The sequence below is a fragment of the Aquarana catesbeiana genome, linkage group LG02, assembly GCF_042186555.1.
Source record: "Aquarana catesbeiana isolate 2022-GZ linkage group LG02, ASM4218655v1, whole genome shotgun sequence".
Classification (NCBI taxonomy): Eukaryota; Metazoa; Chordata; class Amphibia; order Anura; family Ranidae; genus Aquarana; species Aquarana catesbeiana.
In genome coordinates, this window is record NC_133325.1 from 203,272,612 (window position 1) to 203,298,366 (window position 25,755).

Here is a 25,755-nt window from a genome sequence, read left to right on the forward strand (position 1 = left end):
AAAAGTAAGAGGGGACACTTGTTAACTCTTATGGACGCTTGGCCTGCATGCATCCAAGATGGCTTGGTGTGGGAGCTGGTTTCCAAAGTACATAGTTTCACACTGTGACCCTCCTCTGTTTCTTACCACCAATCTTCCTTTATCACCACACAGACTAGCAAATCTCCCTTGAGTCCTCTCTGTTTTTTTGGACCAAGGTTTCATTGACCCAGTTCCTGTGGCAGAACATTTTCAAAGGTTTTACTCCAACTTGTTCACAGTCTCCAAACTGAAAGAGGCATCTGCCCTATTTGGATGTAAATGCACTGAATGTCATCAATCGAGCTCAGACTTTCTGCATGGAATTCACCGGGTCTGTCATCCCCTCCCTTCACCAGGGAGACCCTCTAGTTTCTTTGAACATGTAGGATGCAAGTGTACATCTTTCCAGCACATCAGCAATTTTTACATAGTGCCCCTTCACTACTGGTTGGAGCTCTGACTTTTGGTCTATCATCTCCACCTTCGTGTTGGTGCCAGTGCTAGCCCTGCCGTGCTCTTATGGAGTCCCCATTGTGGGATACTTGACCTCCTGTTAAAGGAACAGTCAATACAGGCTCTGTCGGACAACTTGGCTTTGACTGTTCAGTCAGTACAGAGGTGTAGATGGATTCTCTCTGCACTTCAGAATCCATTTGAACACACATACTTTCACCCACAAAATGGAAATCCTTGAAGTCATCACCTCTGAAAGGTAAGTGTCTGAACTAGTGGCCTTAGGCCTGCTATACACTATACAATTTGATTGTACAATCTTTTTACAAACTCTTTTAGATTTACCAAAAATTGAATATGAGGACTCAACTCTACAGTCGGTTTAATTTGTATTATCTCAAGTTGGCCCTTGTACTACCTAGTTGATAGTAGCTTTAAAGAAGATTAAGGTAGTTTCTCACTTTTACCTTGATCAGCACATCGTTCTTCCTTCCCTCTGTCCAGCTCAAGTTTACCAGAAGGAAAATTCCCTTCATTATCTGGATATGATTTGGGCTGTGTATTAGTAATTTATGACACTGCCTGATTTTTTTCAAGACCAGCCAAAATTGCAGATAGTTGGCATTTTTTGTATACAAGTACTTATCTTACTGAAGGGGATAAACTGGGGTGTTATACACCTATCAGTGGTGACTGCTAACATGCTTTTAGCAAGCTTCAGAACCACTTTAAATTTGTTAAATGCCTGTGAAAGCCCACTAGCTTTGTGAAAGCTTGCTGTACATGCTTATCTTATATAAGCTGAAGTCTGTGTGTACAAGGCCTAAGTGTGAACCGTAGCAGTTCAGGCATGTCATTAATGCCAGTTGCTTAATTCCTCTGCGTGTTGATGGGCGTGATGGATCAGTGATATCTACTGAACATCTGCACTAATATATGCTGACAGACTATAAATTGATTTAATGATCTGTGAAAGTAAATTGTTCATGCTGTTAGAAGAGAAACTTTTTCACTTGTGTTTATTTGTAGCGCTATATACTATATTTTTTTAAAATTTATTTGTAGCGCTATATACTATAATTTTTTTTTTGCAATTGTAAATAAAATTATTTGTTTTAGGAGAAACATAAAATGTGCAGGGATTTTTCACACAAGAATTGGCTGGTGTTCTTTAAAGAAAATGGGTAAGTACGTTAGAAAACTGCAAAATATATGTGTGATTTTGTGAGTGTATGTGTGTGTGTATGTATATATGTGTGTATATATGTGTGTATATATATATATATATATACACACAAGTGTCTTACAGGGTTGTAATCTGTTGTTTTACAGCAATTCTCTCATTGTTCTCGATGTTCTGGAGGGGACTGCCCACTCAATCGCCTTACCCATCAATCTTACGTCTGTTTTCCTAGTGGCAGAAGACAGGTGGCTCTTGATTGAGAGTAAATCTAACAAGTAAGTCAATTATCTTTGTTGCTGGTGTACAGTATGTAAACATTGCTTCTGCACAGAAATCATAAAAGATCATGGTGTTTGTGATTAATGTGAAAGTCTGCACATTAAAGATTACTTAAAGTGGAGGTCCACCCTGAAAAAAAAAATTGCACAAAAAAATACCTAAAAAAAATGGAGGAAAAAAAATTTTTTTTTACTTACGTGAAATGGCTGTTACATAGTACATAGTTACATAGTAAGGTTGAATAAAGACACCAGTCCATCGAGTTCAACCTGAACGAGTGTGGGTGCGTGTCTACAGTTATCCCTATTTTTTATTTAAGGTACCCATATAGCTCTGTCAATTTTTACGCAGCGCTCCACACATATATCGCACACTCACATTGGTCCCTACCCTCAAGGAGCCCTTAATCGAAGGTCCCTAACATTCATATACTAGGGCCAATTTTTGGAGAGAAGCCAATTAACCTACCAGCATGTCTTTGGAGGGTGGGAGGAAACCGGAGTACCTGGAGGAAACCCACGCAGGCACAGGGAGAGCATGCAAACTCCAGGCAGGTAGTGTCGTGGTTGGGATTTGAACCAGCGACCCTTCTTACTGCTAAGCGTGAGTGCTACTCACTACACCACTGTGCTGCCCATATGCTGCCCCTAGCTGTTGCTAGGCAGTCTTCCTAATCTGCCTCTGCCTACACCGCAGTGATCTTCAGTCTTCTGCTCCCCGTGTTGTCTTCTGGGGAATGGGGCGCGGTGTGTTATGGGAACTGTGTGTGTCCCACAACACATCGCGTCCCATTCACAAAGTGCCGCGCCGCTCGCGCATGCGCAGTAGGAAACTGGCAGTGAAGCCGCAAGGCTCCACTGCCTGTTTCCCTTACTTAGGATGGCGGTGCCGGGAGCCGAGGGGCGGGTCGGCCTCGGGCGGCCGACATCACGGGCACCCAGGACAGGTAAGTCTACTTATTTAAAGTCAGCAGCTACAGTGTTTGTAGCTGCTGACTTAAAAAAAAAATTTAGCTGGCCGGAATCCCGCTTTAAGGATCATCTAAAACCATAAGTCTACAAGTTTTGTTTTATACTTGTAGCACTTTGATTTTCAGGAGTTTAGTACATAACAAGGTTTTGAAAACAGATGTATGGTATGTAAACATAGTTACATAGTTGTTAAGGTTGAAAAAAGGCACCAGTCCATCCAGTGGTGTGTGTGGGTGTATGTGTTTATGTCAATAGTACATTGTATATCCCTGTATGTTGTGATTGTTAAGGTGCACATCTAATGGATTTTTTAAACTATCAACACTCCCTGCTGATACCACTGCTTGTGGAAGAGAATTCCACATCCTTACCACTCTGACATAGAATAACATTCTTAATTATCTGTTGGAAATAATCGTAAATTGCAACACCTTTCCAGAATATATGCTCCTTTCTAGAAATGACAAATAGTTTTTGAGCTAAAGATGTGTAGTGTCCATGTATAAAGTGTGTTTTTTTTCTTGGTTTAGGAAAAGTCATAAAAGGCTTAAAGGGAAGATATAATGTTTTTGGTCAGTTTTGATTTATTTGAAGGTTTGCAAGTTTATAAACAGACATTTATTTAAGTTTTAATTAATTTGATGTTTTCATCCCTGTTAAACAAATATATAGTTACATAGTTACATACAGTAGGTGACCGCGATATTGTGTCAATCTCGCCCCAGCATGCGCAGGGACTCTGGGGTCACGCACCCTTATGACGCCAGAGTCTCTGCGCAGGCTGGGACTGTGACGTCACAAGGGGGCGGGGTCACCGCTTATATAAATGGCTACGCAGCTCGCACACAGCATTCCAGCAGGAGTCAACATCGGAAGAAGAGAAGAGGGGACAAGACAGCGCAGAAGACCGGGCCCCTGCTAGCAAAAGAGCTGGAAGAAGATAGCGGAGGGGCCCGGGAGAAGAGGCGAACACCGGGAGAAGAAGCCAAACACCGGGAGAAGAGGCCGGAGAGAGCAGAGAAGTCGGAAGAAGACCCCGAAGTCGGAAGAAGACCCCCCGGAGCTGCCTAATAAATTACTTTTAAAACCTGTGTAGTGTGTTTTTTTTATTGACACTTTTTTCCCCAGGTGAATGGGTAGGGATACCATGTACCCCATACTCATTCACATAGGGTGGGGGGGCCGGGATCTGGGGGCCCCCCTTATTAAAGGGGGCTCCCGATAAGCCCCTCGCCCGCAGACCCCGACAACCAACGGCCAGGGTTGTCGGGAAGAGGCCCTTGTCCTCATCAACATGGGGACAAGGTGCTTTGAGGTGGGGGGCCCGCAGGGCGCCCCCCTCCCCCAAAGTACCCACCCCCCCATGTTGAGAGCATGCAGGCTGGTACAGTTCAGGAGGGGGGGGGGGGCGCTCGCTCGTCCCTCACCCCGTTTCCTGACCGGCCCGGCTGCGTGCTCGGATAAGGGTCTGATATGGATTTGGCGGGGACCCCCATGCCGATTTTTCGGAGTAGGGGGTTCTCCTTACAATCTACACCAGACCTAAGGGCCTGGTATGCCCCTGAGGGGGAACCCACGCCGTTTTTTTATTTAAAGTTTGGCGCATCGTTCCCCCTCATGATTCATACCAGACACCTGTCAGCACTGCCTGTCGCTCATCGCGAAAGGAAAAAAAAGTTTTGCTTTCCCGATCAGCGAGCCAGCGCGACATGCACAGTACCCTGTCGCCGAGAACCAGCGCGATGGGATCGCGCTGGAAACACAATCTCACGGTCAGGTACTGTAATAGGTGAAGTTGAAAAAAGACACAAGTCCAACCTATGTGTGTGATTTTATGTCCGTATTACATTGTATATCCCTGTATCTTGTGGTCGTTCAGGTGCTTATCTAGTAGTTTTTTGAAATTATCGATGCTCCCTGCTGAAATCACTGCCTGTGGAAGGGAATTCCACACCCTTACCGCTCTTACAGTAAAAAAACCCTGTACGCAGTCTAAGGTTAAACCGATTTTCTTCTACTTTTAGTGAATGGCCGCATGTCTTATCCAGAGAAAACAAGTTCAGTGCTCGTAACCTTTCCTCATAACTAATGTCCTTCAGACCCTTTATTAGTTTTGTTGCCCTTCTCTGTACTCTCTCTAGTTCCAGCACATCCTTCCTGAGGACTGGTGCCCAGAACTGGACAGCATACTCCAGGTGCAGCCTGACCGGAGTCTTGTAGAGTAGGAGAATTATTGTTTTATCTCTGGAGTTAATCCCCTTTTAATGCATGCCAATATTCTCTATGCTTTGCTTGCAGCAACTTGGCATTGCATGCCATTGCTGAGCCTATCATCTACTAGGACTAGGTTTCCATCTTATGCCCCGTACACACGGTCGGACTTTGTTCGGACATTCCGACAACAAAATCCTAGGATTTTTTCCGATGGATGTTGGCTCAAACTTGTCTTGCATACACACGGTCACACAAAGTTGTCGGAAAATCCGATCGTTGTAAACGCGGTGACGTAAAACACGTACATCGGGATTATAAACGGGGCAGTGGCCAATAGCTTTCATCTCTTTATTTATTCTGAGCATGCGTGGCACTTTGTTAGTCGGATTTGTGTACACACGATCGGAATTTCCGACAACGGATTTTGTTGTCGGAAAATTTTATATCCTGCTCTCAAACTTTGAGTGTCGGAAAATCCGATGGAAAATGTGTGATGGAGCCTACACACGGTCAGAATTTCCGACAACAAGGTCCTATCACACATTTACCATCGGAAAATCCGACCGTGTGTACGGGGCATTTGATTCCCTGAGTGGTTCTCCCCCCAGTGAGTAAATTGCATTCATATTTTTGCCACCCAAATGCATTATTTTACATTTTTCCACATTAAAAACCTCATTTGCCATGTAGTTGCCCACCCTATTAATTTGTTCAGATCTTCTTGCAAGGTTTCCACATCCTACGGAGAAGTTATTGCCCTGCTTAGCTTAGCATCATCCGCAAATACAAAGATTGAACTGTTTATCCCATCCTCCAGGTCGTTTATGAATAAACATTAAACAACTGTTTTCTTTGTGCCCTTTTAGGCTGTGTTGTGGTGGATTGTGTAAAATTGCTAAATTTTTCAAAAGCAAAAAAAAATATATAATAATAACGAACACATGTGCCAAATTCAAGTAGTTCTAACTAATGCTACTTTAAGAACCTGTTGCTATGGCAGAGACAGGCTCCTATAGAATAACCACCAGTGCGCAGATTAGGAAACTGGCAGTAACAAAGATCTCTGAGCTGGCATACAGAGGGTTAATCAGTGCTCAGAGAGGGGCATGTCTGTAATGAGAAGCTGTCATAAATGTGACAGCTTCCTGCACAGGACTCTATCCCTGGCTCCATTCAGCTGTCAGCTGGGTGATTCCCTGACTCAAGACTAGTTCAATTGACAACAGATAGCAGTGGGTGGCAAGACATGTGCACTGTGTTACGCTGTAGTGTGGGTGCATTGCCTGCTATTATAATTTTGCATTTGGGTGCTTTACCACTGTTCATGCTTTAAAATGTTGTGATAATATGCAATAAACTGCATGTTATAGTAATGCAGTACTAGTAATGTAATATAGTATAGTAATGGCCCTGAATGTTTTTCAGTCTGACGTAGAAAGCCAAAGACCACTAGTGCAGAACAAGGATCTATAAAGTATTGGTATGCTACATTTTATGATGCTTAATAATATTTTCCCTGCAGGAAGTTTCTTCTTACCACACCTGTACACGTAGAAGCTGAGAACAATGGAGTTTGTCAACTGCATGCTCTAGAAGAGGAACCAGTGAGCACAGGTTTTGGAGTTACAGCAGGTACTGAAAAATAATGTTTTGTGTATGCAGGTAGGGAAATGGAATATGCATTACAATCAGGCACTAGTCTTATTTTCCTATTAATACATTTAACTAACATATTGCTTTTTAAAAAGCAAAGTGTATAGGCTAAAATTGTCTTTTCAATGAGTTCCTGTATTTCACTTAGTTGTACCACTCAAAAATGATCTATGTATGGACTGCGTTGATATACCTGACATGTATAACGTTGGAGGATCTCCAGTTCTTTATTGTATATCACAGGACACAATAGAGTTATTTCTTAGACCACGAGGTGATTAGCAAATAGCAAAACTTGATTAAGCCCTGCATAACCCCTTCTACTCCCAGCATTGCCTTAATTTTGTTGCTAGTCTCCATAGGTGCTGAACATGTCTGCCTGAAAGAGGTTTCTGCTGAGATGCAGAAAATCTTTTTCAACTGCATTTAGCTACTGATTCTCAGTGCACCTTAGCAGTTATTAGACTAGTCCATATGCTAATTCCTAGAGTGGGTGTTCTCAAGCACCAATGAAAATGGGGTAGGGCTGTAAGCTGTGACTTGTCTGGATCCTGCGTTGAGCATTCACCTTGGCAGGCAGCTGCACCATGTGAGTTAGCCATTGAGGTGATATATAGTTCCATGGTCTGCTTTGACAGAGCCCAGTACCTGAAAACACTGACTGGGATGAAGTGAAGACTGGGCCTTTTGGCCCTGCTGCATATTACATAAGTTTCCCCAATCATAGTGGGTCCCCAAAGGCTTTTAACCCCACTTCTATGTTGTGGGAGGAGCTTTAAGCATAGTTGGCAGTTTTTCTCAAACAGGCCTAGAAACTGCATGCCCAGACCAACTGGTGCTGCCAGAGGATGCTCTTGTGCTCTACTGCTCTATTGTTGTATGGGGCTACATACAAGTGTGGTGCCAAGCCTAGGATGCGAGGGGGGCACAAGTGTAGTTCCCATGTGCTGCTTGGCCATGGCACTGCACAGGTGTGGCCCACTGACCTGTGGTACTGCGTCTGATCACCAGCTGATATACATACTCCAATATATAGGTATAGGTCAGGCTTTGCTATTTGCCAGTTTCTAATCAACTGGAAGTGGAGCACAACCCAGTGGTCTAAGAATTACATCTGCTGCATTCTGTAATGTACTTCAAGGGATGGTTGTAGCAAACATTTGGTTTATTTAAAGGAGTATGTCACAAAGGAAAGGGCGATTGAACATACAGTAGTTCACTGAAAACTGTAACATCTGTGTCTGGATTAAAGTAAAACTTTAAGCTACCATTGCAGACTTTCAATTCTGCCAATGTTGATTGCCTGGCTGTCATGATGAGCCTGTTGTTTTAATACATTGAGTTACTAACCCACATGTGGCAATAAGGACTTCTTTCTTGATATTCATCTTTGTTCCGGGTCATTGGTTCAAAAAATATTGAAGATTTCAGCATAACAGCCAGGCAATTAGTATTTTCAGAAAGAAGTCAGGAAGTTATGTTTTCAATTTACAGGTGATTTCCTCAAACACCCATAAATTGCTACATAACTCTGAGCTTGCTTTATACTGAAGGATTCACTTTAATAAAATGGAATTGAGCATTTTCCTTTGTTCCTTTCTTCAGGCTTTGATCTCTCCAACCCCCATGTGATATCCAGTGATCAGCTGCCACCTGAGAACTTGAGTGCAGCCATCGGGCAGAAGATCAATTCTCCTAATAGGATTCTTTCTGATGCGAATAGTTATGCCTCCATCATTGTGGGCTTCCCAGATCTACTGGTAACACATTAAAAACAATTAAGTATTAAGAAAATATTTTAAAAAACTTATAGGAAAACACTTCAGAAACTAGCACATTTAATTGTAATGCAAACTTCTACATATAACCTATTGACATATTCATCCCTTTTCTTTACGATGGGAGAGTAGCTAATATTTAATTCAGTATCTGATATTCTGAAAGAGTTTGTGTCTGTGCCTACTCCCTCCGTCACACCATACTGACTGATAGCTTATCTGAAATTAGACCAAATAATGGAAGCAACTGCTGCATCATGAGCAGAATTGTTTTATTTGGTTTATACATAGCAGGTAAGGAGGCCCATAAACAGTAGCATTCTCATTTAATGAAGAGTGCTTGTTTTTAAGTTCTAGAACCCACAGCAGTTGTTTAGAATTACATTTATTCTAGGCTGAAATCAGCAGAGCAAATTTTGATTGGATAATTACATTATTTATTCAGTAAGGAACTAAGGCTCGATTCACACCTATGCATGTTGCTTTTGAGCGTTTTTGGAGGTTTTTTTTTCATGCTTGCCACGTTTTTGAGCAGCGTTTTTGCCGCGTTTTTGCTGCATTTTTGCCGCGATTTGCGTTTTGCGTTTTTTTTGGTTTTTTTTTTTTTTTTTTTTTTTACAGTTTTTTTTTACAGTCTAAAAAAAAATAAAAAAAAAAAAAAAAAAACGGCAAAAACGCTGCAAAAACGCTGCAAAAACGCTGCAAAAACGGTGCACTTGCGTTTTTGATGCTTGTCCATTGAAATCCATTACATGCAAAACGCTGCTTTTTGCATGAAAAAAAGTCCCCGACCCTTTCCAAAAATGCAGAGAAACAAAAAGGCATTGATGTGAACATGTTCCATAGGAACCCATGTTAAAAAATTCCCGTGCATTTCTGCAAAATGCATCAAAAAACGCGCTAGTGTGAATGGAGCCTAAGGGGTTGATTTACTAAAGGTAAATAGACTATGTACTTTGCAAGGGCATTTACTCCAGAGCTTAGTAAAATGAGGTGAAGCTTTGCTTTGTAAAGGATACATAATTTATTTATTTATTTTATTTATTTCGGGTACTTATATAGCGCCGTCAATTTACGCAGCGCTTTACATATACATTGTACATTCACATCAGTCCCTACCCTCAAGGAGCTTACAATCTAAGGTCCCTAACTCACATTCATACATACTAGGGACAATTTAGACAGGATCCAATTAACCTACCAGCATGTCTTTGGAGTGTGGGAGGAAACCGGAGTGCCCGGAGGAAACCCACGCAGGCACAGGGAGAACATGCAAACTCCAGGCAGGTAGTGTCGTGGTTGGGATTCGAACCAGCGACCCTTCTTACTGCTAGGCGAGAGTGCTACCACTACACCACTGTGCCGCCCACATAATCACATGCAAGGAAAAAAACAGCCTTTATGGTTGCACAATTAGATGATGCATGTCAGCAGCACTTCCCCTCATTTACTAAGCTGTGGAAGAAATGTCTTTGTGGAGCACAACTGCATTTGTAAAGTGTGCAGTCTATTTGCTTTTAGTAAATCAACCCCTAAGGGATTTATTTCCACAGACAATGCTGCATGTTTTCTAAAAGTGAACGGAAGATATCTTATGTTGCTGATCCAGAATCAAATAGCATCTATTAACATACTATGGTTGCTAAACATATGTGTCTGTTGGTTTGTCAATGCAGTCACCTAGTGAAGTGTACAGCTGGAAGAGGAGGTCGTCTTTGGGAAGTCATGGAACTTTATCTGGTGATCAGTTTTTACAGTCAGGACGCAGTCAGTTTGGAAGTATGAGAAAAGGTGGTTGTGCGAGTTTATTAGCTGCTAACCAGATGGTGAGATGTGTGCCAGCTGTAGATGTCCCCTTTAAAGATATTTACCCTAAAGGTAAGCTTCGCAAAGTTACTGGGTTTAGTTTTAAGAACAGGTTTATAAAATTAAACCTGGTAATGCTTGTTTATTTGCAAATATACATTTAATAAAGGATTTATCCATGACCCAGGATTCTCAGACCATTATGGGTTTTCCAAAAAAAAGAGCACAGCAGCAGCTTTTTACTTTCAGAATGTCTCTCCCTAATTGAAACTCTGTTCATTACTGCAGAGAAGGAAGGGATGGAGTATTTCCTCTGACTGTTTTTGTTTTGTGTGTATTCTGAATAGCTCAACTCCAAAACTGTTTTTTTGGATAGAATGGGGAAGAGTTCCTATGTCTAAATTTCAGTAATGTTCGGGCTGCTATTTCAGAGATTTCTCCTTACGGTCTGTCAGGACAGGAAGAGATGGGAAATCTACCCACAAAGGTCACAAGCAAAACACATTGTTAAAGTAAAAAAAGCAGTGCAGCTCTTGCCCTCTGTCCAGACTTGCTGTGCCTCTGCCCTGTTTATCTGTGTAAGGGAAGACAGGGAAGGGGGGGCTAGGACATTGCTGTAAAGAGGAAGAGGAAGGGGTGGATGTGAAGGGGTACTGAGGACACTACTGTGAAGTATAGGGGAGGAGGGGTTGATGAGAAGGTGGGCTGTGGACACTGGTGTGAAGGGGAGCTGTGAACACTACTGTGAAAGAGAGGAGTGATGTGATGGGGGGGGCTTAGAACACTACTGTGAAGGATGGGGGGGGGCTGATGTGAAGAGGGGCTGAGGACAGTAATGTAAATGGGACTGTGTGATGTTAGTGGGGGCAGGGGACACTGCAGTAAAGGGGTTGTGAAGTGAAGGGGGCTGAGGACACCACCCTTGGGGAGGGGGTTAATGTCAAGGGGGTTAAGGACACTGCTGAGAAGGAAGGAGTGGCGTGATGTGATGTGAAAGGGGGGTGGTAACACTACTATGCAAGGAGTGGAGGGTGCGTGATATGAAGGGGAGCTGAGGACATCATAGGTTAGGGGGTGTGTAATTTGAGGGGGACTGAGGACACTTCTGTGAAGAGGGGGACTGTGATGTAGAGGGGGATCTTGATATGAAGGTGGGATTGTAATTTCATGTGCATGGTGGACTGAGGGCACTTATATTAAAAAAAAAAAAAAAAAAAAAAGGATTGTGATATTGGGTTTGGGGAGGAGGGGACTGTTATGTGAATGATCTGAGTCATCACAAAACATGCAATTTGGACCTCTGCTGGTAGAAAATTTTGCTAACTGGACCTCTGTGAATGTTAATTCAGTACCACTGTTGTAGAGTGAAGAAGGGTTACAATATCTACGAATGTTTGCATTGCTGTCTATGACTTTCTGTCTCAGTGATGCCCACACCCCCTTCCTTTTCTTGTATATGCGTCACAGAGACAAGATGTGTGAAAATCTCCCCCAGTGGAATCAAAGAGGTAAATAAAAATCTGCATCTTTGATGCCAGAATTTTAAGGTTCTCAAGTGCAAATTTATCATACATGTCTTCAAAGGGAACCTTGCAGTCTTTAAATAAAATAAAATAAAAAAATAAAAAAGAATAACAAATGGAAAAAAAAAAGTTTTTGCATATACCATATACTTACTTTAACCCCGGTGCTGTACTGCAGGGGGCAACATTACCATCCTTGGAGATATAATTTGAAGGAGTGCCTTAATCTGAATAATTTAGCGATAGGGTCGGGTACCATCGTCCACAATGGTTTAGTATTAAAGAGAGATACCTGGGGCTGCCCAAAACATGCCCCTGGCAAAAATGGAGAGCATTTGACTATCTTGGTACCCAAGGATTAGGTAAGAGGTATGATTAAAATATAATAATTTATTAATAGAAAAACATGATTAAGATAAGAAATGTAGATCTTGACACAGTCCTCTACATGTTTCATGGCATAGGCCTCTTCCTCAGGAGGAGTCCATCATTGTCATCTACAAAATAGGCATAATCTCATAATCAAACAGCCATAACAAGTAGTCTATAGTGCAACAACAGAGGGTGAAGAATAAATAAAAAACAATTGTACTTGATAAATAATAGAGTGTTCGCATATAGTTTGGGGGTCCATACATTCATTTATTGCTTACCCGAAGAAACCAATGGAACATAAGGCAGCAGGATAGAGGTACCCAAAGGTAGCCTCCCAAAGTCCCCCCAAGGCGGACACTGGACACACTGGGGAGTGCTGAATTATACGATTTCAAAATGCATGTATAATAATGAGATCGGTAATCTGTTATCAGAGGGAAAGAATTGGTTGAAAGAAAAGGGAAAAAATGGGGGGGAGGGGGAGGAAAGGGATAAGGGGGGGAGAAGAAAGGGGAAAAGGTTGGGATGGGGAGGAGGGGGAGGAAAAGAAATGAACGATAGGTGTGAGAGGGGGAGGAAAAGGAAGGGGGAGGGAGAGGGAAAGAGGAGGGGAAAGAAAGGGGAGGAAGGAAGATAAGGGAAAAGAACCAATGGAGATTAGGAAAGAAAAATAGAGTACAGTGGTTATCCAAAAAATATCAAAGGTATCAAAAACCAACCTAATATATCTGGATGTTCAGTGTAGCAACCTGGGGGTCAGGGGCACAAGGCTGGAGGAAATGTCATTTCGTGGATATGGAAGTTTATTTAAAGAAAATTTTCAAGTTGTTGCTTGCAGATAGGGACCAGGGGCGGACTGACCATTGAGCCACTCGGGCACTGCCCGAGGGCCCTGGGCCACTAGGGGGCCCCATCAGGGTTGCCAGCCTCAGTAAAACCAGGGACAGTATGTATAAATCTGTGTTTTTTTTACATCTGTCTGTGTATACTGTGTGTACATGTATGTGTATACTGTGTATGTGTATACTGTGTGGCCCCATAATCTCTGATTGCCTGGGGGCCCCATAATCTCCTATTGCCCGGGGGCCCCATGAGTTATCAGTCCGCCCCTGATAGGGACTATGTTGGAAGATTCCCAAAGGAATCAATCACAACAGAATCACAGTCCCTGAGATAGATATATATGTGTGTGTGTGTGTGTGTGCGCGTGTGTAAGGAAAGAGAAGGACTATACACCAGCATAGGTAGATACACATGAAGGACCATACACCAAAGATACACATGTATTTGTAGCAACAGTGCTACAGGTTAGAACACTATATCCAGTGCACTTCAAGACGGGTATTGAAATTTCCACGATTAGTATAAGGTATGGTATATGTTACAAAGGAGATGACTTACCGTATATTGCCTTAAGCGCCGTTTACCCCCGGGGAGCAGCCATCTAACTAGAGGCCGCACTATGCGCCTTTTTATGTCTCCAACCAGGTCCACACCTTCCGGTCGGCTGACCCCGGCATCTGACATCACCGGGTCTGTCTCTCCACACTGCACATTGCTTTCGCAATGTACGCGCACGCGTGTGACCAAAAAGGGGAGGCGGCCTGGATATTGGCCGTCACCCAGGTAGGAGTGGAAAGGGCTCTCCGACTGAACGGAGAACCTTCCCACCCTGGAGAGACGCATGCCCGCCACTGGGGAAAACTTACACCTCAAGCTGATCATACTTTCATATAGTTCCACGGAACAATACAGAATAGGAAAAATAAACAATATTAAAAGAGTTAACTGTGCAGTGGATGGAGAGATCATTGGAGAGATCTCTGGGATATCTCAGATCTTACGAGCAAACGCTCTAGCACAGGTTGAGGTGTGTTCTTGTGAGATTTGAATACTCAACATTCCTTTGTATCTCGCTGGAAGAATGATGATGATGTCACTCTCACCACAGTCAGGAGTAGGGATGAGCCGAACTCCCCCCTGTTCGGTTCGCACCAGAACATGCGAACAGGCAAAAAATTTCTTCGAACACAAGAACACCGTCAAAGTCTATGGGACTCGAACATGAATAATCAAAAGTGCTAATTTTAAAGGCTTATATGCAAGTTATTGTCATAAAAAGTGTTTGGGGACCTGGTTCCTGCCCCAGGGGACATGTATCAATGCAAAAAAAAGTTTTAAAAACAGCCGTTTTTTCGGGAGCAGTGATTTTAATAATGCTTAAAGTGAAACAATAAAAGTGTAATGTTCCTTTAAATTTCGTACCTGGGGGGTGTCTATAGTATGCCTGTAAAGGGGCGCATGTTTCCCGTGTTTAGAACAGTCTGACAGCAAAATGACATTTCAAAGGAAAAAAAGTCATTTAAAACTACTCTCGGCTATTAATGAATTGTCGGTCTGGCAATACACATAAAAGTTCATTGATAAAAACGGCATGGGATTGAATTGTCGGTCCGGCAATACACATAAAAGTTCATTGATAAAAACGGCATGGGATTTCCCCACAGGGGAACCCTGAACCAAAATTTTTTTAAAAATGGCATTGGGGTCCCCCTAAATTCCATACCAGGCCCTTTAGGTCTGGTATGGATATTAAGGGGAACTCCGCGCCAAATTTTTTTTTTAAATGGCGTGGGGGTCCCCCTCAAAATCCATACCAGACCCTTCAGGTCTGGTATGGATTTTAAGGGGAACCCCGTGCCAAAATTTTTTAAAAAATGGCGTGGGGTCCCCCCAAAAATCCATACCAGACCCTTATCCGAGCATGCAACCTGGCAGCCCGCCGAAAAAGAGGGGGGACGAAAGAGCGCCCCCCCTCCTAAACCTTACCAGGCCACATGCCCTCAACATTGGGAGGGTGCTTTGGGGTAGCGGCCCCCCAAAGCACCTTATCCATATGTTGATGAGGACAAGGGCCTCATCCCCACAATCCTTGGCCGGTGGTTGTGGGGGTCTGCGGGTGGGGGCTTATCGGAATCTGGAAGCCCCCTTTAACAAGGGGACCCCCAGATCCTGCCCCCCGTGTGAAATGGTAATGGTACCATTTCACAAAAAAAGTGTCAAAAATGTTAAAAATGACAAGAGACACTTTTTGGCAATTCCTTTATTTAAAGTCTCCTTCTTTCCATCTTCTTCGGGTCTTCTTTCTTCTATCGTCCTTCGGTTTATTCCTCTATCTTCTTCTTCCTCTGGTTCTTCCTCCGATACTCTGCTTCTTGCTCTGGTGTTCTCGTCCGGCATCTTCCTCCGCGGCGTCTTCTTCCCTGCTTTGTTCTCAGGCCGCTCCGCATCCATGGGAGGCTCCCGCTGTATGACGCTTCTCGTCTTCTGACACTTCTTAAATAACGGAGGGCGGGGCCACCCGGTGACCCCGCCCCCCCTCTGATGCATGGGGACTTGACAGGGACTTCCCTATGGGTTTCCCCGTGACGTCAGAGGGGGCGGGGTCACCCAGTTACGTAACGGGGGGCCCCGCCCCCCTTAATAATAATAATATGCATTATTAAAATCACTGCTCCCGAAAAAACGGCCGTTTTTAAAACTTTTTTTTTTTCATTGATCCATGTCCCCTGGGGCAGGACCCAAGTTTCCAAACACTTTTTATGACAATACCATGCATATAAGCCTTTAAAATTAGCACTTTTAATTTCTCCTATAGACTTTTAAAGGGTGTTCCACGGCTTTCGAATTTGCCACGAATACCCCAAATTGTTCGCTGTTCGGCGAACTGGCGAACAGCCGATGTTCGAGTCGAACACGAGTTAGACTTGAACTCGAAGCTCATCCCTAGTCAGGAGCCGGGTTGAGGTAAGTATATTTTTTGACTTTTTGCCCTATAGTTTTTTATTCTTCTTGCTTTAAATCTGCTAATAATTAAGGGGAAGGGCGCTTTTTTTTTTTTATTTCCACTGCAAGGTCCACTTTAATATCTGAGGACCTTTTGCTGAGTTAACCGCCATACTCATCATGAGTGTAGTGCAAATGCTGTATGTATTGTAAATGTGTGGTATGACTGGTGTCCCAGCAGAGAAGATGGGAGTTCAGGTGAATACCACCGATGCAGGTATCCAAGATTATACCAGTGTCAATTTAGCCCTTCTTAATTTAGTACATTTATGAGCCGCATGAATTTAAGGTGACAAATTCATTTCACGTAGTATGTGTGAAGAATATGTGAAGGAGCTGGTGTATTTTTGGGTAATATGACTCATTTATTAACTGTGAAGCAGCTCGTGCTTTTGCCACATAATTCATTATAACACATATGCAACCACTTTATTTTTAGTAAGATGTTAAATACAGGAGCCAAAATTCATGGTATTGTTTACTGAAGAGCTTTCCTAAATAACAAAATCACCTTAGTGCTACAAAACTCAGTGTACTACTTGGGTTCTAAATGCCACTTTTTGCAAGCAGCCTGTCGAGAAATTACATTAAAATGACATGTAAAGGTCACCTGCACCTTAGTTTGCAATTTTGATGTAACCTATGTTGTCTAACCAGACTCTTGAAGGGTATGCTTTAAAAACAGCACAGTTGTTACCCATCACCCAGTATACTTCTATTACAGTGGAATTGCAGCAATATGTTTTCATTTTTGTTTTGTTTTGAATAGTTAAGGAAAGGACTGGTGTCTCTGTCAGGTTGTTTTTTTGTGGGGTTTTTTGCTGTCTATTTATCTCTTGGGGAGATTCCCTCTTCCCTTTCTTACAACAGAATGTAACCTCTTTAACCTCCTCCCACCTGGCCACTGTACATAAATGGCCGGGTGGGCATTTCCTCTTTCTGAGTGGACACACAGGAACGCCCCTCAGAACAAGTGCCTGCAGCTCTGCCCTGTGATGGCTGTGATCACAGGACACAGCAAAGACAGGATCGGGATATGGGCGCTGTTATTGGCCCTCCTGATCACATGACGTCTGTGCCCAATCACAGCCTTCACAGCGTAAACAGGGACGTGTGTCTCTGTGACAGTTCTCCCCGCTGATTTCAGTGAGAGCTCAGTGTGTGGGAGGGGGGAATCTGTGACAGCTCTGTGTGTAGGGATGATTTTACACACAGAGCTGTCACAGATCCCCCCCACGAACAGTACACCAAGCACCACTGGCACCCCTGTACCCATGTACATCTGTCAGTGTCTCCATAAAACACCTGTACCAGTGTACAAAACATCTGTAATTCCCCCATCACAATTCGTCATGTTTACCATTATCATTGAAAGTAAAAGAAAATCCCAATTTCTTTATCGTACATTATGGGACACAGAGCAGCATGGTAATTACTATGTGGGTTATAGAACCACCTTCAGTTGATGGACACTGGCAAACCCTAAACAGGAAGTTGCCTCCCTATATAACCCCTCCCATACATGGAGCACCTCAGTTATTTCGCCATTGTCTAAGCTGTTGGTCACGAGTGAAGATGTGCTCAGAGGAGCTCCACTGGAGGGATCTTTGCTGGTTTTAAACAGCCTCCATAGACCAGATCCATCCAAAGTGCCGCTGAGGCCAAGGTGGATGGTACCCGGGCCTTGTATATGAAGCATAAGGTTTTGCCTGTAACGCCTCTCCTTGCAGGGCTGGACCCTGGGACCCAGAGCTTCTGGTCATGCTTACAATTACCTAAAGATTTTCCTGGCGGGGTGCTAATACAGCTCCAAGGGAGTCGAACCCTGATAAAAGGGACCCGGTCATTGAAGGTTTGCTAACACAGCCCACCGTGATGGGTGAAGTTTGAATCTGTCTGTCACAGCAGTATCCTGCGGCGAAGATAAGGGAAGGGAAGAAGCCTAGGAACTGTAAAAAGTCCACCTATGTTTTTTTTCTTCCATGAGTAAAATGTTGTCATGCCTTAAAGCATCAACTAGAGGGAGTAAATGCACATACCTTGATATGTTGCTTCTCAGTCAGCTCAGTGTCCAGCTAAAACAGCATGTGTTGGTCTCAGCAGCGAAGGGGTATTCCTAATCTTGAACTTTCAGCATGTTCTTCTCCCCCCTGGGGGAACTAAGGGGCTGGGAGGTAAAACAGCAGTTGTACCCCCGGGGGGTGCAGCGGCGGCAACGGCTTCCCTATCTATATATTCCCCACAGTAGCCATAAAGTGAAGCGCCTCCCCAGCCTCTCCTGGTCTTCCCCTCTTATGGGTCTGCACTGCCAGACCCGAATGCCATCCGCGCGCGGACTGCTGTTAATTTTAAACAAGGGGGGCTTAATGCACGAGGGGGCGTTGCTTAGGCGCTGGGGCGTGAGCAGAGCTTTGCAACTGAGACATTTAAAGCAAGACGTTTCTCAAGCAGGAGATCTCTACCTTGAATGCAACTGGAGAGATGGTGGTCTGACACACAGGACACAGTAGCGCTGGGGGCACATACGGAAAAGATGCATACAGGCATTTCCAGTACAGGAAAAAATACATTTTACTCAGCACCAAGCTGAACTTTATAGCGGCATTTGTATTGCTAGATTATTACTCAGCATATAGTGCATTTACTTAGTGCCTCTGCTTTTGTGCTTAGCACTATGGCTTCCAAAAAAGACACCACAAAGAAGGTACCAAAAATTCCACCCCTAGGCGCTGGGAACTCCAGTCGTGCCTCCACACTGTCATCCTCCCTTAAATACCAGATGGGGCAAGCCGGGTGAGTCATTGGAACCAATTGGTGGTGCAGCTGCTCACATCTCAGCCCCTGTATACGTGACTGAAGACGCATTTTCCTCCGCCCTGCTGGGCCTAGAAGGAAGATTAGTGGCTTTAATCGCATCCTCCATCCAAAAGGATACTAAGCGTGTTAGATCCCCCTCCCCCACCTTAGACCCTTCACCAAGGGGACAGTGGGTGGAGGATGAGGGATGAGGTGTTACCCTCAGGTGACCAGGAGGGAAGACAAACCGATTACTCCTCTGCAGAGGAAACAATGGTGGATGAACCCTTTTCAGCCTCGCAAGCTGAAAAATTGCTGGTGCAATACTTTACAGAGATGGTTTGTTCCACTTTCAAGCCACCCCTAACGGAGTCAGCTGAAAGTTCCGTTTCTTCTTTGAGTTCCTTAAAACCCTGACAGCCTTTGCATGCGTTTCCTGTCCATACATTATTGGAACAGCTTATTTTTGCTGAATGGGATCACCCGAATAAGCATTTTCTCCCTCAAGAGAGTCTCAGTTCTCTATCCCGTGAAGGAGAAATTCACCAAAAGATGGAATGTACCAGCAGTTGACGCTGCGATTTCTAGTGTGAATAAAAGTCTAACATGTCCAGTAGACAATGCACAAAATGCTTAAGGATCCAATAGATAAAAGGTTGGGATTCCTGTTAAAACCCTCTTTTTCTTTGGCAGGTGCGGTTACTCAGCCTGCAGTCGCTGCAATAGGCATCTGTCAATCCCTAAAGGACCAGTTTAGACAACCCTTAAAGAGGTTCCTGTACAACAAGCCCGGGATTTGGCCGAACTACCAAGTGCTTTATGTTTTGCCATAGACGCCATTAAAGAGTCTATTCACCAGGCGTCCTGCCTTGCGCTTGTGCTAGTACACATGCGTAGGATCCTGTGGTTAAAAAATTGGTCAGCCGAAGCACCATGCAAGAAGCTCCTGACTGGGTTTCCTTTTCATGGAGATCGGCTATTTGGGGATTATTTAGACAAATACATCCAAATGATTTCTAGTGGGAAAAGTACTCTTTTGCCAGTCAAAAGAAAGAATAAACGCCCTTCATTTAAGCGGACTCTTTCTCCTGTGCCAGGTACATCTGCCTCTAGGCAGTGGTGACGGCCTCTGCCTTCCGACTCTAGAGGAAAGCCTCAGGGTCAGGCCCAGGCACAAAAGAAGTCCTGGGGGTGGAAACCTGCAAAACAGAATTCTAAAGCCTCATTATGAAGGGGCGCCCCCCCCTCTCCAGAGTGGGGGAATAGACTTCTGCAATGCTCAGAAGTCTGGCAAGAGGAAATTCAGGACAGATGGGTCATCTCCACTGTGTCTCTAGGGTACAAACTAGAATTTTGGGAGTTTCCACTGTCTTGTTTTCTGAGGTCAAACGTTCCCAAAGATCCAGGGAAAAGGCAATCTCTGTTTCAGGCACTAGACAGATTACTGGCTTAGGGGGTGATCATACAAATCCCCACAGAAGAGCAAGGTTTGGGGTTTTATTCAAACCTCTTTACGGTACCAAAACCGAATGGAGATGTCAGACCCATTCTAGATCTACATAATCTAAATCAGTTTCTGAAGATCCGCTCTTTTCGCATGAAGTCAATCGGGTCAGTGGTTTCTATCCTACAAGAAGGAGAACTTCTGGCGTCTTTCGACATCAGGGATGCATATCTGCATGCCCCTATATTTCCGGCTCACCAAAGGTTTCTGAGGTTCGAGATAGAACAGCAGCATTTTCTGTTTGTAGCCTTGCCCTTCAGGCTAGCTACAGCACCCCGGGGGTTTACAAAAGTTCTGGCCCCACCTCTAGCCAGGTTAAGGGCACAGGACATAACAGTCTTGGCATACCTAGACGATCTATTGCTAATAGACCAGTTGTTTGGCTCGTTTGGAGCAGAGCGTGCGCATTGCAACCAGTTACCTGGAAAGTCTAGGTTGGATTCTCAACCTAGAGAAGTCTTCCTTAAAACTGCTAAAAAGGCTGGAGTACTTGGGTCTGATCATAGACACAGCTCAGAAAAAGGTGTTCTTGCCTCAGGCAATGATCAACTCCATAAGAGAGCTGGTGCAGATGGTCAGGTCAAAAAGGACATCGATCCATTCGCCTTTGCATGAGGTTGTTAGGAAAGATGGTGGCTTCATTCGAAGCGGTTCCCTATGCCCAGTTCCATTCGAGACTCTTGCAAAACAGTATCCTGTCTGCTTGGAACAAAATGATTCAAGCTTTAGACTTGCCAATGCGGCTGTCCCTAAAGGTGTCCCAAAGCCTCAGTTGGTGGTTGCTAACCCAGAATATGCTGAAAGGAAAATCCTTCAGACCAGTTATCTGGAAGTGGTAACGACAGATGCCAGCCTTTTCAGGCTGGGGAGCAGTGCTAGAAAAGACAACTGTCCAGGGACACAGTGGTCAAGGACAGAAAGGACCTTGCCCATCAACATCCTAGAGATCCGGGCAGTAGGTCTGGCTCTAAAGGCCTGAACATTCAGGTTAAGGGGTTGTCCTGTCAGGATCCAATCCGACAATGCCACAGCTGTGGCTTACATCAATCACCAAGGGGGCACCAGGAGTCTCGCAGCACAGAGGGAGGTGAACCATATCCTAACTTGGGCAGAAAGGAATGTTCCGTGCCTATCAGCAGTTTTCATTCCGGGAGTAGAGAATTGGCAGACGGACTTCTTGAGCCACCAGCAGTTGCTCCTAGGGGAATGGTCTGTTCAACCCGCCATTTTTCAGGCTGTTTGCCAGAAATGGGGGACTCCGGACGTAGATCTTCTGGCGTCCAGGTTTAACACGAAGTTGGTCAACTTTGTGTCCAGGATGAGGGATCCACTCACATGCGGAACATAAGCGTTGGTGACCCCGTGGGATCAGTTCTCACTGATTTATCCATTTCCCCCTATTCGGTTGCTGCCACGACTTCTTTGCAGGATCAAGCTGGAAAGAAACCCAGTAATTCTGGTGGCCCCAGCGTGGCCAAGAAGGTCCTGGTATGCAGAAATCGTAAAGATGGCGGTGGAAGATTCATGGTCCCTTTCACTACGGCCAGACCTACTCTCACAGGGGCCGATATTCCATCCTACCTTACAAACTCTAAATTTAAGGGCTTGGCTTTTGAAACCCACATTATAAAGAAGCGTGGGCTTTCCGGGTCAGTTATCTCTACCCTGATTAATGCAAGGAAGCCAGCTTCCAGAACTATATATTATAGAGTCTGGAGGGCTTATGTTTCCTGGTGTGAATCCAAGGGTTGGCACCCTCGGAGGTATATCATAGGCAGAATTCTTGCCTTTCTACAATTAGGGTTAGAGATGAAGTTGGCCTTGAGTACTATTAAAGCGGTTGTATACCCGCTGACATTTTTTTTTTTTTTTACCCCTGTAAGGCAAAAGGCATAATGAGCTAGTATGCACCGCATACTAGCTCATTATGAAATACCTTAGAACGAGCCGTCGGTATCTTACCTGGTCCACGCCGAGGGAGCTGTCATGTTGCCTCGGCGTGTCTTCCGGGTATCGCGGCTCCAGCGCTGTGAGTGGCTGAAACCGCGATATCGTCACTCCCGCGCTTGCACGCGGGAGATTTCTTCCCCGGCAAGGTCCGGCAGCTGCCGGGCCTTCAGCCGAGAATCCCCTGTGCGCATGCGCCGCTGCAGTCAGCGGCTCATAGCAAGGGGAATATCTCCTAAACCATACAGGTTTAGGAGATATTTTTTTTTACCTACAGGTAAGCCTTATTATAGGCTTACCTGTAGGTAAAAGTTAACAAATAGGCTATACAACCACTTTAAGGGCCAAGTCCCAGATTTATCATTCTTATTTCAAAGACCACTTGCTTCACATTCTTTAGTCCGTGGTTTTATGCAATCCGCCAGTTAGATCATCTTTGAACCCTTGGGACGTGAACTTAGTTTTGTCAGTGTTACAAAAACAGCCTTTTGAACCGATACAGCATATTCCCTTAGTCCTTCTGACAAGGAAGTTAGTGTTCTTGGTTGCTATATCCTCAGCAAGGAGGGTTTCGGAATTGGCTGCTCTTTCTTGTAAAGAGCCATACTTGATTATTCACGAGGACAGAGTGGGTTGCGCCCTCGTCCAGGTTTTCTTCAAAAGTGGTCTCAGGTTTCCACCTGAACCAAGATATTGTCCTGCCATCGTTTTTTCCAAAACCATGTTCCAGGGAAGAGAAGTCACTACATTGTCTTGATATGGTGAGAGCGGTCAAAGTCTATTGAAAGATGACTGCTCAGATCCGGAAGACTGATGTCTTATTTATACTGCCAAAAGGTCCTAAGAAAAGACAGGCAGCATCGAAATCCACTGTCGCTGAGTGGATTCGGCAAATTATAATTCAGACTTATGATTTAAGGGGCAAGATTCCACCTTTTCAAGTCAAAGCGCACTCTACCAGAGCAGTTAGTGCTTCTTGGGCAGTGCGTCACCTGGCCTCCATGGCTCAGATCTGTAAGGCCACAACTTGGTCTTCAGTACATACATTCACCAAGTTCTATCAGGTGGATGTATGAAGGCATTAGGATATCGCCTTTTGGCGCAGTGTGCTGCAGGCAACAGTATAGGTCCTCAAGTCTCTTGGCGCCCTACGGGTTGTGTCTCCCTCCCCTCAAATAGCATTGCTATGGGACATCCCACATAGTAATTACTATGCTGCTCTGTGTCCCATGATGTACTCCAAGAAAAGGATTTTACAGTTAAGCTGTTATAAAAATCCTATTTTTTGGGTTGTCCCAAGAAAAGTAATAGAGGGGAAATCTTCCATTGGGGACACTAGTTCTGGTAACATGGGGTCCCCACGGAATTCCCTTAATTTTCAGGGATTTCCTCTCACTTACTGTTTAGCAATGGGACAGGAAGTGAAGGACACAGATGGCGAAAAAAAAATCTGACAGGGGTAATAACTCTCCCTTGCTCTATCCAAAATGAAAAAAAAAAACAGTTTCCCTATAGTTCCATAGTCCAAAAATGGTGTGTAGCATTGGTCACGGAAATATTTTTACTCTCAATTAGCTGTTTGCAAATGGTACATGCAAAGTTATGACTTAGTTCACATGCAGACACTTGTTGGACCTCCCATTTCAAAACCATGGACATATGGATTTGCCTTTGCTATACAGTGCCTTGAAAAAGTATTCATACCCCTTGAAATTTTCCACATTTTGTCATGTTACAACCAAAAACATAAATGGCATATAATTGTGAAGTGGAAGGAAAATGATAAATGGTTTTCAACATTCTTTACAAATATCTGAAAAGAGTGGCATGCATTTGTATTCAGCTGTCTTTACTCTGATACCCCTAACTAAAATCTAGTGGAACCAATTGCCTTCAGAAGTCACCTAATTAGTAAATTGAGTCCACCTGTGTATAATTTAATCTCAGTATAAATACAGCTGTTCTGTGAAGCCCTCAGAGGTTTGTTAGAGAACCTTAGTGAACAAACAGCATCACCAAGGAACACACCAGACAGGTCAGACATAAAGTTGTAGAGAAGTTTAAAGCTTTGAACATCTCACGGAGCACTGTTCATCCATCATCCAAAAATGGAAAGAGTATGGTACAACTGCAAACTTCTCAAGACATGGCCGTCCACCTAAACTGACAGGCCGGGCAAGGAGAGCATTCATCAGAGAAGCAGCCAAGAGGCCCATGCTAACTCCGGAGGAGCTGCAGAGATCCACAGCTCAGGTGGGAGAATCTGTCCACAGGACAACTATTAGCCGTGTACTCCACAAATCTGGTCTTTAAGGAAGAGTGACAAGAAGAAAGCCATTGTTGAAAGAAAGCCATAAGAAATTCCATTTTCAGTTTGCGAGAAGCCATGTGGGGGACACAGCAAACATGTGGAAGAAGGTGCTCTGGTCAGATGAGAACAAAACTGAACTTTTTTTCCTAAAAGTAAAACGCTATGTGTGGCGGAAAACTAACACTGCACATCACCTGGAACACACCATCCCTACCTTGATACATGGTGGTGGCAGCATTATGTTGTGGGGATGCTTTTCTTTAGCAGGGACAGGGAAGCTGGTCAGAGTTGATGGGAAGATGGATGAAGCCAAATACAGGGCAATCTTAGAAGAAAACCAGTAAGAGCCTGCAAAAGACTTGAGACTAGGGCAGAGAGGTTCACCTTCCAGTAGGACAACGACCCTAAACATACAGCCAGAGCTACAATGGAATGGTTTAGATCAAAGCAAATTGCTGTTCACAGATGCTCTCCATCCAATCTGACAGAGCTTGAGCTATTTTGCAAAGAAGAATGGGCAAAAATTTCACTCTCTAGATGTGCAAAGCTGGTAGAGACATAACCAAAAAGACCTGCAGCTTTAACTGTGTAACTGCAGTGAAAGGTGAAAGGTGGTTCTACAAAGTATTGACTCAGGGGGGCTGAATACAAATGCATGCCACACTTTTCACTGTTCAATCCATCATCCAAAAATGGAAAGAGTATGGTACAACTGCAAACCTATCAAGACATGGCCGTCCACCTAAACTGACAGGCCGGGCAAGGAGAGCATTCATCAGAGAAGCAGCCAAGAGGCCCATGCTAACTCTAGAGGAGCTGCAGAGATCCACACCTCAGGTGGGAGAATCTGTTCACAGGACAACTGTTAGCCGTGCACTCCACAAATCTGGCCTTTATGGAAGAGTGGCAAGAAGAAAGCCATTGTTGAAAGAAAGCCATATGAATCTCCATTTGCAGTTTGCGAGGAGCCATGTGGGGGACACAGCAAACATGTGGAAGAAGGTGCTCTGCTCAGATGAGACCAAAATGTAACTTTTTGGCCTAAAAGCGAACGCTATGTGTGGCAGAAAACTAACACTGCACATCACCCTGAAC

The 25,755-nt window shown here is 44.2% G+C and overlaps 1 protein-coding gene across 3 annotated transcripts in view; it reads left to right on the forward strand.

Moving 5' to 3' along the window:
• The window catches only part of VWA8 (von Willebrand factor A domain containing 8), a 686,916-nt gene that overhangs the window by 491,910 nt on the left and 169,251 nt on the right, over positions 1-25,755 (forward strand). For all 3 annotated transcript variants that reach the window (XM_073614208.1, XM_073614207.1, XM_073614209.1), the window contains exons 32-36: positions 1,594-1,658; positions 1,807-1,932; positions 6,644-6,753; positions 8,380-8,534; positions 10,229-10,430. In XM_073614208.1, the coding sequence (XP_073470309.1) occupies positions 1,594-1,658; positions 1,807-1,932; positions 6,644-6,753; positions 8,380-8,534; positions 10,229-10,430 (658 nt within the window). The remainder of the gene's footprint in view (positions 1-1,593; positions 1,659-1,806; positions 1,933-6,643; positions 6,754-8,379; positions 8,535-10,228; positions 10,431-25,755) is intronic.